At 38.3% G+C, this 16,041-nt stretch overlaps 1 protein-coding gene across 4 annotated transcripts in view; it reads left to right on the forward strand.

The window, feature by feature from the left end:
• Rabep1 (rabaptin, RAB GTPase binding effector protein 1) overlaps window positions 1-16,041 on the forward strand; it is an 80,445-nt gene that overhangs the window by 11,179 nt on the left and 53,225 nt on the right. For all 4 annotated transcript variants that reach the window (XM_027426885.2, XM_035447976.1, XM_035447975.1 and 1 more), the window contains one exon: window positions 9,502-9,630. In XM_027426885.2, coding sequence (XP_027282686.1) covers window positions 9,502-9,630 — 129 coding nt within the window. Of the gene's footprint in view, window positions 1-9,501; window positions 9,631-16,041 lie in introns of those variants that run through there.

The following is a 16,041-nucleotide window of genomic DNA, read 5'->3' on the forward strand; positions in this document are numbered from 1 at the left end:
AGCTCACAGTCTGATGCCCTCTTTTGGTCTGCAGGCATACATGCAGACAAAGCACCCGTATGCCTAAAAAGTAAATCTTTAAAGGTGGGGGGGGGGCAAAATATTTGAACAGATTTTTATTAAAAGAGCACATACAGGTGGCTGATGAAAAAATTCTCCGTATTACTAGTCATCAAGGAATATAAAGAAAAAAATCACAATGAGATAACACTTCACTTTAGAATGAGAGTTCACAAGAAGACAAAAGGTTATAAATATCGGGCTGTGAAGAAAAGAAAATGCCTACTCACTGTTGATGAGAATGTAAATTATAGCCATTATGGGAAACAGCATGGATGTTCCACATGAAGTTAAAAATAGAAGCACCACATGATAACTGTGTGTGGTGTGTTTATCCGAGGTAAATGGAATCAGTATGTGAAAGAGATAGTTACATTATCATGCTTATTGCAGCACTCACACAACCAAGAAATGGAGTCAACCTATGTGTATATTAATAGCCTAATGAGTAAGGAAGATATATGCATGTTGAGACGTTAAAAAGGAAATTCTGTCATTAGTAATAATAAACCAACTTGGCATTATGTAATATCAAATCCAGGTATATGATTTTACTCATATGTAGACTTCATAAAAGGAGAGGGTAGAATTGTCACTGGGGCCAGCATGAGGACTCAGCAGGTGGATGGCATAATTTTCATCCCTGGGACCCACATGGTAGAAAGAGAGAATTGACTCCCCAAGTTGTTTTGACCTCTGCACACGTGAGCTATGACACTCATGTGTACGTGCACACACACACACACACACACACACACACACACACACACACACACACACAGAATAAGTTAGATTGTGATTATTAAAAGCTGCTTATGTGGGAGGAGGAGTTGATGCTAGTCAAAGGATGCATAATTATAGTCAGACAAGAGGAAGGATTTCAAGAGGTCTTTCATACAGCACAGTGATATATAGTTAATGATTTTATATAGTAGTCTTAGAAAATGCCAAGAAAGGGTTTGTAATATAGCCCATTATGCTTGCTTATCATGCACATACCCCAGGTTCAATCCCTAGCACCACATAAATGGGGGTAGGGTGGGGTGGGGTGTTGTGATTTACATTTACAGTCTCCATTTGGGAGCTAGAAGCAAGAAGATCCAAAGTTCCAGGTCATCCTTGGATTTCCAGCAGAGGTCAGAGTCAGACTCAGCTACACGAGACCATGTCTTTAAAAAAAGCACCCCTCCCCAATACTTGGAACCCAGGTTCCCGAGAGTTTTCATTTCATCTTCTATTGTGTCTTTTTTAGTAAGTAAATTTTCATGTTATAAGAAAGTACATAATTAAAACAAAGTCCCAAGTTTGCTTTTTTTTTTTTATAAAAAATATCTTCTTGTACTTTAATCTTTTGCCTAAAGGAAGCATTTTACTATTTCCCCTTCATTTCCATAAATTGCCAACATCTCTACTTTTTGCTTTGACACCTTTATTAAGTAAGGGTTATATGAGCAAAAGCATGTGATAATAGCTACCAAGTAACCAGTGGGTAGCATACACCATGTGGATATAGGGAACAGAGACGACTCACATCCTGGGTAGGCTGGAATGGGAGGGTGTGTGTTCTTTGTGCTGCTCAAAAGTGTACAATTTAAGACTTATGAGTTATTTCTGGTATTTTCCATGTGATACTTTGACCACTGTTATAGGAAACTATAGACAAGGAAAGATATACCATATTCATATTTTACTGATGTTTTAGAGTTTCAACTGTTCTACAGTCATTAGTACTTCTGAAATGAAATCTTAACCCACATATCCATGATTTTTTCCTGAAGTGGAGAAATTGTATTTTAAAGATTATATTAAAATTTAAGGCTTTTGTTATTGATTACTGCATAGCCATTTGCCTTGAAATGTACCCTGGAAAGGTGGATTGCACTAATACTAGCTCTCACTTTCATAGATGAGTGAAAGAGCCAGCTTGTAAATGGCACAACTGACCCTTAGATTCATGTTCAATCTCAGAGCTTGTTTCTTTAATTGTTTTGCCACACTGATTGCCATGTACATAATAAATATGGGGTTCTATGTTTAGTTTGAGATGGGGTCTCATTATGTATCCCTGGCTGGCCTGGAATAAACTATGTAGTAGACAAAGCTAGCCTTGAACTCTGGGAACTCTGTCTGCTTCTGCCTCCTGAGTGCTGGGAGACGTATGCCACCATGCCCAGCCAGAAGGTGATTCTTAATTGTTAACTCCTGTTATAGTTTATCTTCTCTTGTAGCTTTGAGATCTTCCCTACCCAGCAAATGTTAACATCTGTATTCTCTCCTTGAAACTTTAGTTTTTATGTTCTCATCCTTAGATATAATCTTCACCTACATGTAGGCAGGATGATAGCTATTTATCAAGATTCTAGTCCCTCTCTACCTATGACCTTGATAGTTCTGAAAAGCTCATAAATAATACATTCAGTTTCCTTGTAAATAAAATATAACCTTTGTGTTATTATTATATATTTATAAACTTCAGATAAGTAATCCCTAATGTAGAATTGATACTATAGTGTAGCCTTACTATAGCACAAATGTAGAGAGAATGAAGAATTTTACATTTTTTGTTAATTGCATATAAGGAAAATTGATTTGTCTTACAATTTAATCAAATGTGGTTCTAAAGGACAGTTTATGTTGCATAGGCGTTTGTCCTTGTAAATGATAATAACTTCAGATTATCCTAAACTAATTATATTAGAGGAATTGAGATGAGATAGTTTTGGGTTTATTAACAATTGTTTATAAATTGTGTATCTAGAATGATGGAGAAATGAAATTATGTGAGTACATTGTTTTTCACCTGATTTAAACTTAAATACTCAAACACAGAAATAATGAGATGTAAAAGTAATTAGCCTTAAACTCTTGCATTTAATCCCAGCACTCAGGAGGCAAAAGCGGGTAGAGTTCTGAGTTTCAGGTCAGCCAGGACCTGAAAGCTATCTCAAAGCTAAACCAAACTAATAAAAAAGTAAAATGCATTAGTATATGGATGTACCACCTTCCACATGTCTACTAATGTCTAGGAGTTTCATTTATAACTCTGACCCCTTTCTTGGATTTTCAATATGATGATGGTGATGATGGTGATGGTGTGCACTATAGGGCACATGTGGGGGTCAGAAGACAACTTTTGGGAGTTGATGCTGAAGCAGGGCTTCTCTTGCTCCTTCCTCTCGGTGGTATACTCTATCTGGTTGGTTAGTGTGCTTTCAACCCATATTCCTATTGCCATATATCAATGTAGGAGTGTTGGGATTATGGATATAAACAACCACATCTGGTTTTTGTGGGTTCCAGAGATCAGACTTAGGTTTGTCAGGCTTGTGTGGCAAGCGCTTTTATCCCTGAGCCATCTTTCAGCCCTTTCCTGGATTTTTATTTTTAAATATGTGCATGTGAGTATCATCATCTGAAATACTGTCTGCCTTCTTTGATACAGGGTCTCTCTTTGGCTTGGAGGTCACCATCTAGTCTAGCCAGTAAGTTGGATCCCCTGTCTTTGTCTCTCCAGCTTTGGGATTACAAGAGCACACTACCATGTCTGGCTCTTTACATGGATTCTGGGGGTTGAAAGGCAAACACTTTACTCAGTGAGCTGTTCCTCTGCCTGAAAATAGTAATTTCCTAGCTGGAATACTTCTAGAACACAGTGTGAGAGCTTGGGGGCCTGTTAACAAGTTGGGTTGTCTTGTCTGAGAGAGGTACAAGCTCTCGGAGTTATTTCTGTGCATTGAGTCTGAGAGTGAGGTTTTGAGATCATACTAGAGTAGAAGAAGCAGGCTGACTGGCCAGCAGACCAGGTTAAAGCATTTGTCACCATCACAGACAATGATGGTCAAGTTGGCCTTTGTTTTTCAGTGCTCCAAGGATAGCTACCATCATCTGAGGGACCATCTTGTCTAGTCTCTCCTTTGTCATTTTGTAAGGAGGTTCTGGGGGATTACGATTTGTGTTTCTCAAGTATTGTCTTGTGAAAAGGTAATCAAAAGGCTGTGTAGCTCTGTGCTGGTGTATTGTATCTCTGTTCCCAGAGGCACTGATTGGCATCATTCAAACTTCTGTGTCCAAGGAGCTACTGCTGTTGCCTGGCTTTGACAAATATTACACATGGGTTTGGAAGGAACTATACCCATTGTTACTTTGAGCAACTTTGCCAAGAACATCTTTGATGCTGTCTCCAAGAATTCCAGCTACCTGATCAAGTCTCCCAATCAGGAATTCATGACTATTTTGTAAAAATCCATACCAGAGTCCCTGTGCAGAGGACCCAGGTTCAGTTACGACTGAGTAACATAGGCATTGTTTTTATTGTCTTTAATTTTTAAAGTTTTTGGTTCTTTTATGCAGGTGCCAGGGATTTGAACTTAGGTTCTCATGCTTATATAGAAGTACTTTTACCTGTAAGCCATCTCCCCCACCCAAGATTTTGTTGGTTTGAGACAGGGTCCCAAAATGTAACTCGGGATGGCCTGAGCTGTTCTTTGCCTTCTGAGTGCTAGACTTAACCATGACCAGCTAACATAAAAGTTTCTCTTTTTAATTGGTTTTTCTTTTTTTTGACATGGTCTCTTTTGTAATTCATGCTGGCTTTGAACTAAGATTGGCTTTGAACTTGCTGTGTAGTCAAGGCTGGCCTTGAATTTGTACTTCTGCCTTCACTTCCTAAGCACTGGGATTACAGGCATACACCACCATGCTCAGTATCTGGGGTGTTGGTCACATCTAGGGATGTATGCATGTCAGGCAAGTATTCTACTAATGGAGCTATATCTTTAACCCAACATAGGCATTTTCATTTCTTACTTTATTTTAATTTTGTTTTTTTCCAGACTGGGTTTCTCTGTGTAGCCGTAGCTGTCCTGGAACTCACTCAAAATGGTCTCAAACTCATAGAGATCCACCTGCCTCTGCTTCTGAATGCTGAGATTAGTGTGTCCCTCTACTGCTTGACTTATTTTTTTCTAGATTTACTTATTTTATGTCTTTGAATTTTTTGCTTGCATGTGTGTATGTGCACCCTGGCCCAAAGAGATCAGAAGAAGGCATCAGATCCCCTGGGTCTGGAGTTACAGAGGGTTTTGAATCTTCATGGGAATGCCAGGAACTGAATCTGACTGAGTGCTCTGTAAGAGCAGGTAAATGCTCTCAATCCCTGAGCCATCTCTCTAGCCCCAAGCATTGGCTTTACTTGTGCTTTTTTTTGTGATGTATTTGGGCTTCCGTTATTACTGTTTGTGCATCCTTCCTTGAGCTCTGTGGTCTGCTGAGTATCTTCAGGTTCAGCTCTGGTACCTAGTTCAGCTCATCAGAATGCATCCTTACTTCCCTCAGGATGTCCTTGGCCATATGAGTTTTCCCTTCCAAGTTGCCTAGAGAATTTCTGCTCTGCCAACTCCTGATGGCAGCATGCCATGGCCTAGGCTAATGTGGACAGGAGCTTCTTTTCCCAGTTAGGTGTGGCAAATGTGTGGCCTGGCTGCTTGGTCCACTGTTATGGCTGGGCATATTCTTTCTAGTCTGTTTTAAATTATATTTTTACATGGTTCATATTGGGCCATAAGTAATTTTGTATTTTGTTCTTTTTATTATATATTTTTTGGCTTTGGTAATCCATTAAATGGATATACCTAACATACCTAATAATTTCATTTTACGCTTTTTCTCCTCCATTATCCTCCTTCCCTCCTCTCCTTTCCTCCTTTCTTTCTTACAAGGTCTTACTGAGTTGCCCAGCTTGGCTTGAACTCCTAGGCTGAAGTGGTTTTGTCTTAGCCTTGTGAGTAGCTGAATCGTGAGCACATACCCTGTGCATGGCAGTAGTTCGTTTAAAAATCCAGTGGCAAAACAAGTCAAGACTTGTGGGTTTTAGGTACTGTTCAGATTCTTTCCCCCCTCCTGCATTAATGTTCTGTAGCTTGAAATGGGTATCTTTGGCTCTTGAGGGAAATCTTTGAATAAAAATTTCTGGTTATAGTAAGATTTGACCCAGATTGCTTTTTTCCTCTTTCTCATTTTTGTCTCACTGAACTTAGTGAAGTATTTTCTTTTTTAAGGTATATAGTAGGACACAGCTTGGTTTTAAGTTATTGTTCATTCTTTCATATCAAAATTAGGGAAAAGTAAGCTAGACAAGGTGGTGGTGGCCCACTCTTGCAATCCAGTACATGGGAGGCAAAAGAAAGAGGACTGGGAGTTGAGACTGTTTCAGTAAACACCAGTAAAACTAGGAAAGGTCAAATATGTAAGAATTACTGGATCTTTTCCTTATTTATGATTTTACCTCCCCTTCTGTATTGTTATTGCTTAATTCAGATATTTTTGAGTAACTGACAGTCATTTTTCTTTTTGGTATTTAAAGTAGCTGTTCTGGTGAAAAACCTAAACAAACAAATAAATGGAGCCACAGAGGCTTGACATGGTGGCATGGGAAACACCTTTAGTCCAAGTACTTGGCAGCCTGTGGCAGCTGAATCACTGTGATTCAGTCAGTGGCAACATAAATTCTAGATTGGCCTTGGTCTAGGCTGGCTATATAGTGAAACTTTGTCTTTTCCCCTCTTCCTGTCCTTAATAAATAAACGAGGTAGCTTTGGCATCAGATGATTTCCTCCTTAGTACTCAAATGCAGGTAATAATGTATGAGCTGTGTTTGTGAAAGCTGATAAACTAAAACTCCATGCGACTAAATCTCCCAAAATTCCATACTGTTGAAAGCTGGTGTTAACACTAGTTAGTTTGTGTGTAGCAGGGAAGTCAGGATGGAACTTGGTGAGAATCATGAGGTTAGGAGTGACTTTTAGTCTTTTGTGGCTACAGAGTGACTTGATCTCTGTATTTTTTTTTTTTTTCCTTTTTCTTTTTGAGGGGTGGGGTGGTGTGGGTTTTGAGAAAGGGTTTCTCTGTATTGCTTTGGAGGCTGTCCTGGAACTTGCTTTGTAGACCAGGCTGGCCTTGAACTCAGAGATTTGCCTTCCTCTGCCTCCCGAGCGTTGAGATTAAAAGTGTGTGACACCACTGCCTGGCAATCTCTGTATTTCTTTACTCATTATTTAATTTTAATTTTAAAATGACAGCTAACATTTATCATTTTTTCCCTCCGTTCCATGTTACTTTTTGCACTATATGTTAGTCACTGTCAACTATTTAATCACCATGTTAGGAAAATAATATAGCACTTCCATTTGATGAGCTTTTTAGTTTGATTTGTAGTTTCCTGTTAATATATTATGATATACCTATTTGTAAACGTCTGACTGTCTGGGGTAAATTGACTTTTGTAGGTGTGACGGTAAAGGCATGCCTGTGAAAATGAGTTATTTTGACTTTTCTGTTTTGTAGAAATGTGATATGCTTAGAGTACTTGATAGATTCTGTTGAAAGTTACACAAAAACAGAATTAAAATTAAGGACTTATTGGTACACCATCAAGGGTTATGATTCCTGGAATTGTAGTCTTTCTTAAAGAGTGAAGAGAGCCATTTAGACTTGTGGGTGTGGACTTGGATTTGAATTGTGTGGGTCAGAGCCAGGGTGGAGTAGGGAGTAGTGGAAGCACAAGGGTTAGCTGAAAAAAATAAAAAAATAAAAAAATAAAAATTTATGTGAGTGTATCACTCTGTAGTCCAGGCTAGCTTCAAACTCATGCTACTCCTCCTGCTTCAGACTCCCAGGTGCTGAGCTTATAGGTACAAACCACTATGCCAGGCTTTGGCTGTAGTTTTAAGGGCTGCTTTTTTGTTGTTGATTTGTTAGTCTTATTTAACTTAAATATAATGATGAATGGCATGAGCCTCTATACATGTGTGTGGTTTGGTGAAGGTATGGATGGGATAGGATATAGGGAAGAATGTGAACAAAGGGTCCTCTTTCTCTTTTCATTTATTTTAAATTGCTATATTATGTAATATTTTAAAAAATATGTACATTGTAACATTTTGAAGTGCATGTACATTATGGAATGGTTATTTCCTTCATTTTCAGAAGCCTTGTTTATTTTTGTAGTAGTCAGTAGTGCCAGTAATTTTAGTGTTTTGTGGGAGAGCTATTAATTTAACCATTGGGATTCAGCAATAAGTACTAGTAGAAATAAGGCGCTCAGGGACTGAATTTCCTTATGATTTTAGATGGTAACCTCCCCCCCCCCTTCCAATGTTACCTTCATGTGTTTTACATGGCTGGCTTATGATATAGTCTACCTCCTTTTTTACAAAAAAGAAAGAAGGAAGGAGAAAGTTTTTAAATGGTCAGGTGTCATTGTCTGACTGTAGGTGTACCTTAAATGACTCTCACATGGTCAGGTTGTCATTATCTGACTGTAGGTGTACCTCAGAATGACTCACATGGTCAGGTTGTCATTGTCTGACTGTAGGTATGGCTCAGAATGACTCTGCCTTTAACTACACAGAGCTCAAAGCAGCAGTCTTCCATCTGGCTATGAGTTGTTCTAATATTTTCGAATAGTGAAGCTAGCCTAGGGATGTGGGAACTAACTAATATAAGGTTTAGTTTGGTATTTGTTAGAGAAATACATCTGTATTGCAGAGAACTTTGAAAAGAAAATGAAGGAAATGAGCTTAGTTCTAACCATTGGTATACTTTTCTAGTCTTTTCTATGTGTATAATGAAATCAGCTGTGAATTTAGCAGTGGCTTGTGGGTAAAGAGTGGACTTCAGAGGTAATCCTGGATCTTGGTTATAATGTGGGCAGATCCAACTGGATAAATATCTCCTGTAGGGATTATATTGATAGCCTTAAGGCAGAGTCAGAGGTTTGTGTTTTGACCAAACAGCCCTGGCCTTGAACAGAATAGGCAGTTTTAGTGCCAAATCTTGAGCCCCTAAGTAAGGAATATGTCTATACCTTGCCAGACTATGCCCAACACTTACTTACCTGAAAACTGATGTGCTAGTATTGGAGCTCTAACATAGAACCACAGGTTTGTGTCCTTTCCATATGGTCAGAATTTCTATATAATGTAATGGAACTTCTAGGACTGCAAGAATAGTTTCAGTTGTTGTGGCTGTCCTAGCCAGGGAGCCCATTAGGTTTTGCTCATAACAAAGAAACAGGAAGTAGCAACATTGACAGTGGGGTTAGCTGCAGGATAAGTAGCTTAACTAAGTCAATATTTAATAATGCCAACTGTGGCTTAATATTCTGTCAGTGTACTAAAGAGCGTTAGGAGTTCTTGTATTGAAATTGGCTTTGTTCTCTGTGATTCTGTTTCATTTTATATGACTCATTCACAGTATGTGTATCAAAATCTAATAGATGTGTCTGGCTTCTTTTAAAAAAATTACAATTTCCTAGAATATAATGGATTTCAGCTTCCCTTCTAGTTTATGTGTATATAGCAGTATGGAGCTGGATGACTGTTTATTCTTGAAACTTATATATAAACAAATTTATTATTTGTTAACTAGTATTTATTTTTTCAGTTTCTCTTCAGCAACGAGTAGCAGAATTGGAAAAAATTAATGCAGAATTTTTACGTGCACAGCAGCAGCTTGAGCAAGAATTTAATCAAAAGAGAGCAAAATTTAAGGAGTTATATTTGGCTAAAGAGGGTAAGTTCGCCAGTCTCTTTCCCAACTCCCCTGCCAAAACTGTCTTATATGTTAAGTTTTCTGATAGTACAGTGTTTGTTTGTGATTGAATAAACCATGAGTGTATTTGTGTGTGTGTGTGTGTCTGTGTGTGTTCTAATAAAAATAATGCTTTTTGGAACTAGGGTTCTCAGTAGACTTGGGGAGGAAGTAGAAAATGCATCATTAAGGTTTGTTTGTTTCCTGACTTTAATGATATTTAGTTGTAGTTGGCTGCTCTTAACCCTTGTGTTATAGTCCCTGGCTCTGTTGTGTAGAAACTGACATTTCACTGTTAAGTACCTACTTTGTCGAATACATTGTATTTAAGTGCTGGGCATACAATGGGAGCAAAATTCATGTGGTCCTTTAGGTGATTGAACTGAGGAGGAAAACAGATGTAGAGTCATTGTGTTATCAATTATTAAAGATGTGTGTTTAAGTAAAGTAAATCTGGTGGGAGATCTAATTTAGGAGGGTCAGAGAAGGTATTTACATTCTAGCTGTTGGCCTAGAAGCAGTATAGACATAGCTTCCATGGTGTCATTGTGGAACAACTGCAGCAGCATCAGGTTTACCTGGGAAACTTCTTAGGAGTGCACATATTTGGGTTATATCCTATATTTGCTGAGTCAAGAACTGGGATGAGGGTCCAGTGGTTCAATAGTTGGTGTTTTAATAAGCTTCCAAGGTGATTCAGCTTCAGAGTTTCTGATTTACTAGAACTCTGGGATCCCACAGTTTGCATTTTTTTTTTTTAAGATTTACTTATTATGTATACAGCCTTTTGCCTGCATGTATTCCTGTACACCAGAAGAGGGTACTAGATTTCATTATAGATGGTTGTAAACTGCCATGTGGTTGTTGGGAATGAACTCAGGACCTCTGGAAGAGCGGCCAGTGCTCTTAACCTCTGAGCCATCTCTCCAGCCCTCACAGTTTGCATTTTAACAAGTTGGTGGTGCTACTATTAATGGTTTAGGTAGCACACTTTGAGAATCACTAGCCTAAAGCAATATCTTTTGTATTTTTTAATTGAAAATTTTTGTTGAGTTAGACTCCTGTGTGTCTCAGACTGGCCTTGAACTGGTTACATACCTGAGGGTGACTCTGAAGTTCTAATTCTCTTACCTTTACCCTCTGAGTAAGTGTTAGTTTGGTAATCAAATTTGAACCCAAGCTCCAAGCATGCTAGGCTGTATCTTAAACTCCTAAAATAAAATCTTGGGCTTGAAAGTCTTTTAAAAAATAATCTTGTCAGTGTTCTATAACAAAATTATGCATGTAACTAAGTGTGGTGGCAAAGCCACCGCACTCCCCTTCCCCTCCCTCCTCTTTCCCACTACATTTCCTTCCACTACCTTTTCCCTCCCCTTCCTTTCATTTTCCTTCTCTTTTCCACTTTCCTTTCCCCTTTCCTTTTCCATCATTTGCTTCAGATGGGGTTTCATGTAGCTCAGGCTGGCCTTGGTCTCTTCCTGATCCTCTGTTCCCAAGTGCAGGGATTACAGATGTGCAGTACTGTGCTTGGTTTAAGTGGTACTGGAGATTGAACCCAGGGTCTTGTGCTTGCTAAATAAACACTTCCATGTTGCTGCATCCCTAGCCCCTGGTTCTTTTACATATACTCATGCAAATTTGTTAAGCATGCTCCCTTTTCTTTGCTGTACTGGGGATCAGACCTGGAGCCATGTACATTCTAGGCAAGCAATATTCCTGATGTGTCCCATTTCTCTCTTTTCAAGTTTTTTTCTACCTTTAATTGACAAGGTAGACTCTGAGCAATGAATGATATGGTGTCAAGATGACTTGTTAATACATTTAATGCACATACATATATAAGATCCTTCTAGTATAGTTCAAACCCAGTATGTCAGGGTTAATGCCATGTTTTTATGTCAGGGTTAATGCCATGTTTTTCCTCCCTTTACTTCTCACATAAATTGGTCATTCTCTATAGATTCTTCAGTTTTTTTTTAAATAATTTTCATTTCATTTTATTTTATTTTATGTGCATTGGTGTTTTGCTTGCATGTGTTCCAGATCTTGGAATTACAGCAGTTGTGAGCTACCATATGGATGCTGGGAATTGAAACCTGGTCTTCTAGAAGAGCAGTCAGTGGTGTTAACCACTGAGCCATCTTTCTAGCCCCGATTTTTGGTTTTTCGAGACTGGGCTTCTCTGTGTAACAGCCCTGGCTGTACGGAACTCATTTTGTAGACTAGGCTAGCCTCTAACTCACAGAGATCCACCTGCCTCTGCCTCCTGAGTGCTAGGATTAAAGGAGTGCATCACTACCACCATCTGGCTTTGTTTTTGTTTTTTTGTTTTGTTTTATTTTTAACTTAAAAATTATTTATTTTTATGTGTATGGGTGCTTTGCTTGCATGTCTGTGTGCTGTGTGTGTCTAATGACCATGGAGACCAGAAAAGGGCATAGAATCCCCTCGGACTGGAGTTAATGAGCTTTCATGTGGGTGCTGGGAATTGAGCCTGTGTCCTAGTTTTTCTTTATTCGAAGTTAGTTTTGAATTTTTAAAAATATTTATTTATTTATTTATTTATTTATTTATTTATTTATGAGACAGGGTTTCTCTGTGTAACAGTCCTGGCTGTCCTGGAATTTACTTTGTAGACCAGGCTGGCCTCGAACTCACTGAGATCCACCTGCTTCTGCCTCCCAAGTGCTGGAACTAAAGGCATGTGCCACCACTGCCCGGCTAGTTTTGAAAGACTGGTTGATTTGTAGTCCATTTCTCTTTGTTCCCAAATAAAGCTTTTAGGTTTTCCTATTTTCTTTGAAGTTATTTTCTGTGAATTTTTATAAAAAACAAAAAACAAACAAAATCTAAAATAAGAACCCCTCCCTCCCTGTCTTTCCATCCCTCCTGCCCGCTCTTCCTTTCTGTTATTATATGTGTGGGAGTGGGTGTGTGTACTAGGGAGCACATACATGTGGAGGTCAGAGGACACCTTTCTGGCGTTAAGTCTGCTTCTGCCTTTTCTCAGGTTTTGGGATCAAATTTAGTTCATGAGGCATGAGCAGCAGTACTGTTACCCACTGAACCATCTTACTGTCTCACAGAACTCTCATTTCTGACATGTATTACCAGTTTTATATCTGAATTAAACAGCTTTCATAATGGTTTAGTTAAAAATACTTGCTCTAAAGTGGGGGTGGGGGAAAGGCTGGGGTGGTGGTTGCAGCCATGTACGCCTTTAATCCCAGCACTTGGGAGGCAGAGGCAGGTGGATCTCTGACTTTGAGGCCAACTTGGTCTACAGAGTGAGTTCCAGGACAGCCAGGGCTGCACAGAGAAACCCTGTCTTGAAAAACCACAAAAACAAACTAGCTATGTTAAAATTACTTCAGTTAACTGTACTTTATTATCTGACATTGTTAACAAATTTAAAGCTGGCCATGGAGAACATTGAGGCAACTTTTAACAAAATGACATAAGGAATTCTATGATCCTTTCTTGGTGACCTTCCTAAAGGCAACATATGTGGTGTATAAGACACCAGTGCTGGTTATTTAGTTTTTATCTTGACACTTACCCATATCATAATAAAAACCAAATTTAAAACTTTATTCTCAAGTAGCAGCTTATATTATTGTACCTGTAATGAAGGCAGAGGCCAGTCTTTATGATTGTCACAGGCACAAACAGTGTTGGTGTGCTCAGCAGTCTTTGTCTTTCAGCAAAATAGGTCAAGATGACTCAGAAGTCCAAACACCGCTTTTTCACTGGAAGGGACAGTTTTGCTGCTACTATAATTGCTGGGCTGGCATTTATTTGGAATATCACTGAGTTGTAAATGCAAACAGTAATGAGGACTACTAATAAAAGAGATGATAAGGCTACTTTTGGGCTTCTTTTACTGCCTGTTTTTGTCTTAGTGAGCATTTTTTTTTTCAAGATGACTTCAGTTGGGAATATTATAAAATTTCAGAAAATTTTGTTGATTTTCTACTAAACTTTAAAAAGGTATTCTTCCATTGACCAGCTTCAATCAGTGCTCAATTCTGCAGCAAAATTTATGCTTTAGGAATCTCAATCTGGAGTGTTAATGAGACCCTATTCTCTGATGCTCCAGACAAAAGACTGTGGAAGAAAATGATAAAAATGGAGATTGAGTTTTCCAGTGAAGTCCAAAAAAACTTTATGCATGGCCATAATTTATATGGTGCACTGATGCTTTTATAATTTCAGTTATGAAAAGCTTGGTTTAGGAATCTACATATAGTCCAGGTAACATTTAGATAGGGATATGAAACAAGCAATATTTTTTCTCTGATTTTTTTTTATTTAATTTTTACAAAATTGTAATTTCACATGTCAATCCCTTCTTCCTCTCCCTCCCCTCCTCCTTCCCCCTGAAACAAGGAATATTTTTTAAATTACAGTTAAAACAATGAAGAAATAAAGATAAATAAGAAAAACTAATTAGAGAACTTGCAAACAGAGTATAAAGTAGAGACTGACCCATGCATGGTGGCATGTGCATGTGAGTCCAGCATTTGGGAGGTGGAGTTAGAAGGATCTTGAACCTGAGACTAGCCTGGGGAAAATCTTGAACCTGAGACTAGCCTGGGGAAAATAGCAAGAGCTTGTCTGAATAGCAGCTTCATCAACAGCACCTGAACCCAGGAAATACCATATTATTAGCCCCTCAAGTGATAGAACACAGTGGAATAGTATCATCAGAGTACATAAAATGATTGTCAACCTAGAATTTTAATATTTAGCTGAGTTCTTAAACAGCGAGGACAAAGCGCATCTTTGCACATAAATTTATCACCTGCACAGAAGAGAACTAAGCAGGGAATGTTTGGGGCATAAGAAAAAATACAAAGCCGAGAAACTGATAAATTTGACTACTAAACAACACCAAAAAAAAAAATTGCAATTCACTCACATAAAAGTTTAAAAGAAAAAAAAAGTTTAAAAGAAGTCTTAAGAAATGTCTTTTGGGCTGAGGAGAGAGAGCACTTGCTATTCTTGCAGAGGACCCAGATTTAAATGCTGCTCACAACTATCTTTAACTCCAGTCTCAGCAAATATGCCCTCTTCTGGTATCTAGCACAAGGCATGCACCTGGTGCATATATGTACATGTAGTCAAAATACTCATATATGTAAAATAAAAATAATACTAAAGGACTGGAGAGATGGCTCAGAGGTTAAGAGCTGTGACTGCTCTTGCAGAGGTCCTGGGTTCAATTCCCAGCAACCACATGGTGGCTCACAACCATCTGTAATGAGATCTGGTGCCCTCTTCTGGCCTGCAGGCATACATGCAGGCAGAACACTGTCTATATAATAAACAAATCTTAAAAAAAAAAATAATACTAAAAAACCTTCTGGAAGAAATAAATAGAGACAAACTTAGAGTTCTTGAATCACCAAAACAAAGAAGAGAAATAAAGACAAGAGTAGAAAGGGGAATGATTGGGAAGAAGAAGGTAGTAATCAGGAGTGGGAGGGCATGAGAATGGGTAAAGGGAAGGGAATATGACCAAAATTGTATGTATGTGTGAAAATGCTGTGAAATTCATTATGCATAATTTATGTATAATCAATATTTGTTAATAAAAAACATGAAAAATTAAACAAAACCCAAGCCAAGTGTTTGGGAGCCTCAAGCATGAAAACTGGTATAGCTGGAGTACTTAATAGTTCTTTTGAGTTTTTAATAGTTCTTAATAGTTTTTTGAGGAATTTCTGTAGTCTGTCATCAGTACTTTATTATTTTGCAAGAGATCCTTGTGTAAATGGAGGCAGAGCTTTTCTTTTGTCCTGACTGCCCAGTCCAAATAAACACACAAAAGCTTATATTAATTACAGAGTGCTCAGCCTATAGCTCAGGCTTTTTAATTAATTAATTAGCTAATTAATTAATTGATTATGTATACAGTGTTCTGCCTGCATGTATGCCTGAAAACCAGGAGAGGGCACCAGATCTCATTATATAGATTGGTTGTGAGCCACCATGTGGTTACTGGAAATTGAACTCAGGACCTCTGAAAGAATAGACAGTGCTCTTAACCTCTGAGCTATCTCTCCAGCCCTAGCTCAGGCTTATTACTAACTAGTTCTTACAGCTTAAATTAATTCATTTTTATTAACCTATATCTTGCCGCATGGTTGGTGGCTTTACCTGTCCTCTAGCATCTTGCTTTCCTGAGGCTGCTTGACTCTCTTTCTGACTCTGCCCTACTTCCTCTCTATATTTTCAGTTTGGCTTTCCCGTCTAGCCTTATTCTGCCTTGCTATAGGCTAAATCAGCTTTATTGTCAACCAATGAGAGTAATATGTATTTACAGCATACAGAAGGACTATCCTACAATACCTCATAGGCACTACAACAAAATAAAAAGAAATTAGTTAC

Source organism: Cricetulus griseus, chromosome 7 (genome assembly GCF_003668045.3).
Source record: "Cricetulus griseus strain 17A/GY chromosome 7, alternate assembly CriGri-PICRH-1.0, whole genome shotgun sequence".
NCBI classification, from domain to species: Eukaryota; Metazoa; Chordata; class Mammalia; order Rodentia; family Cricetidae; genus Cricetulus; species Cricetulus griseus.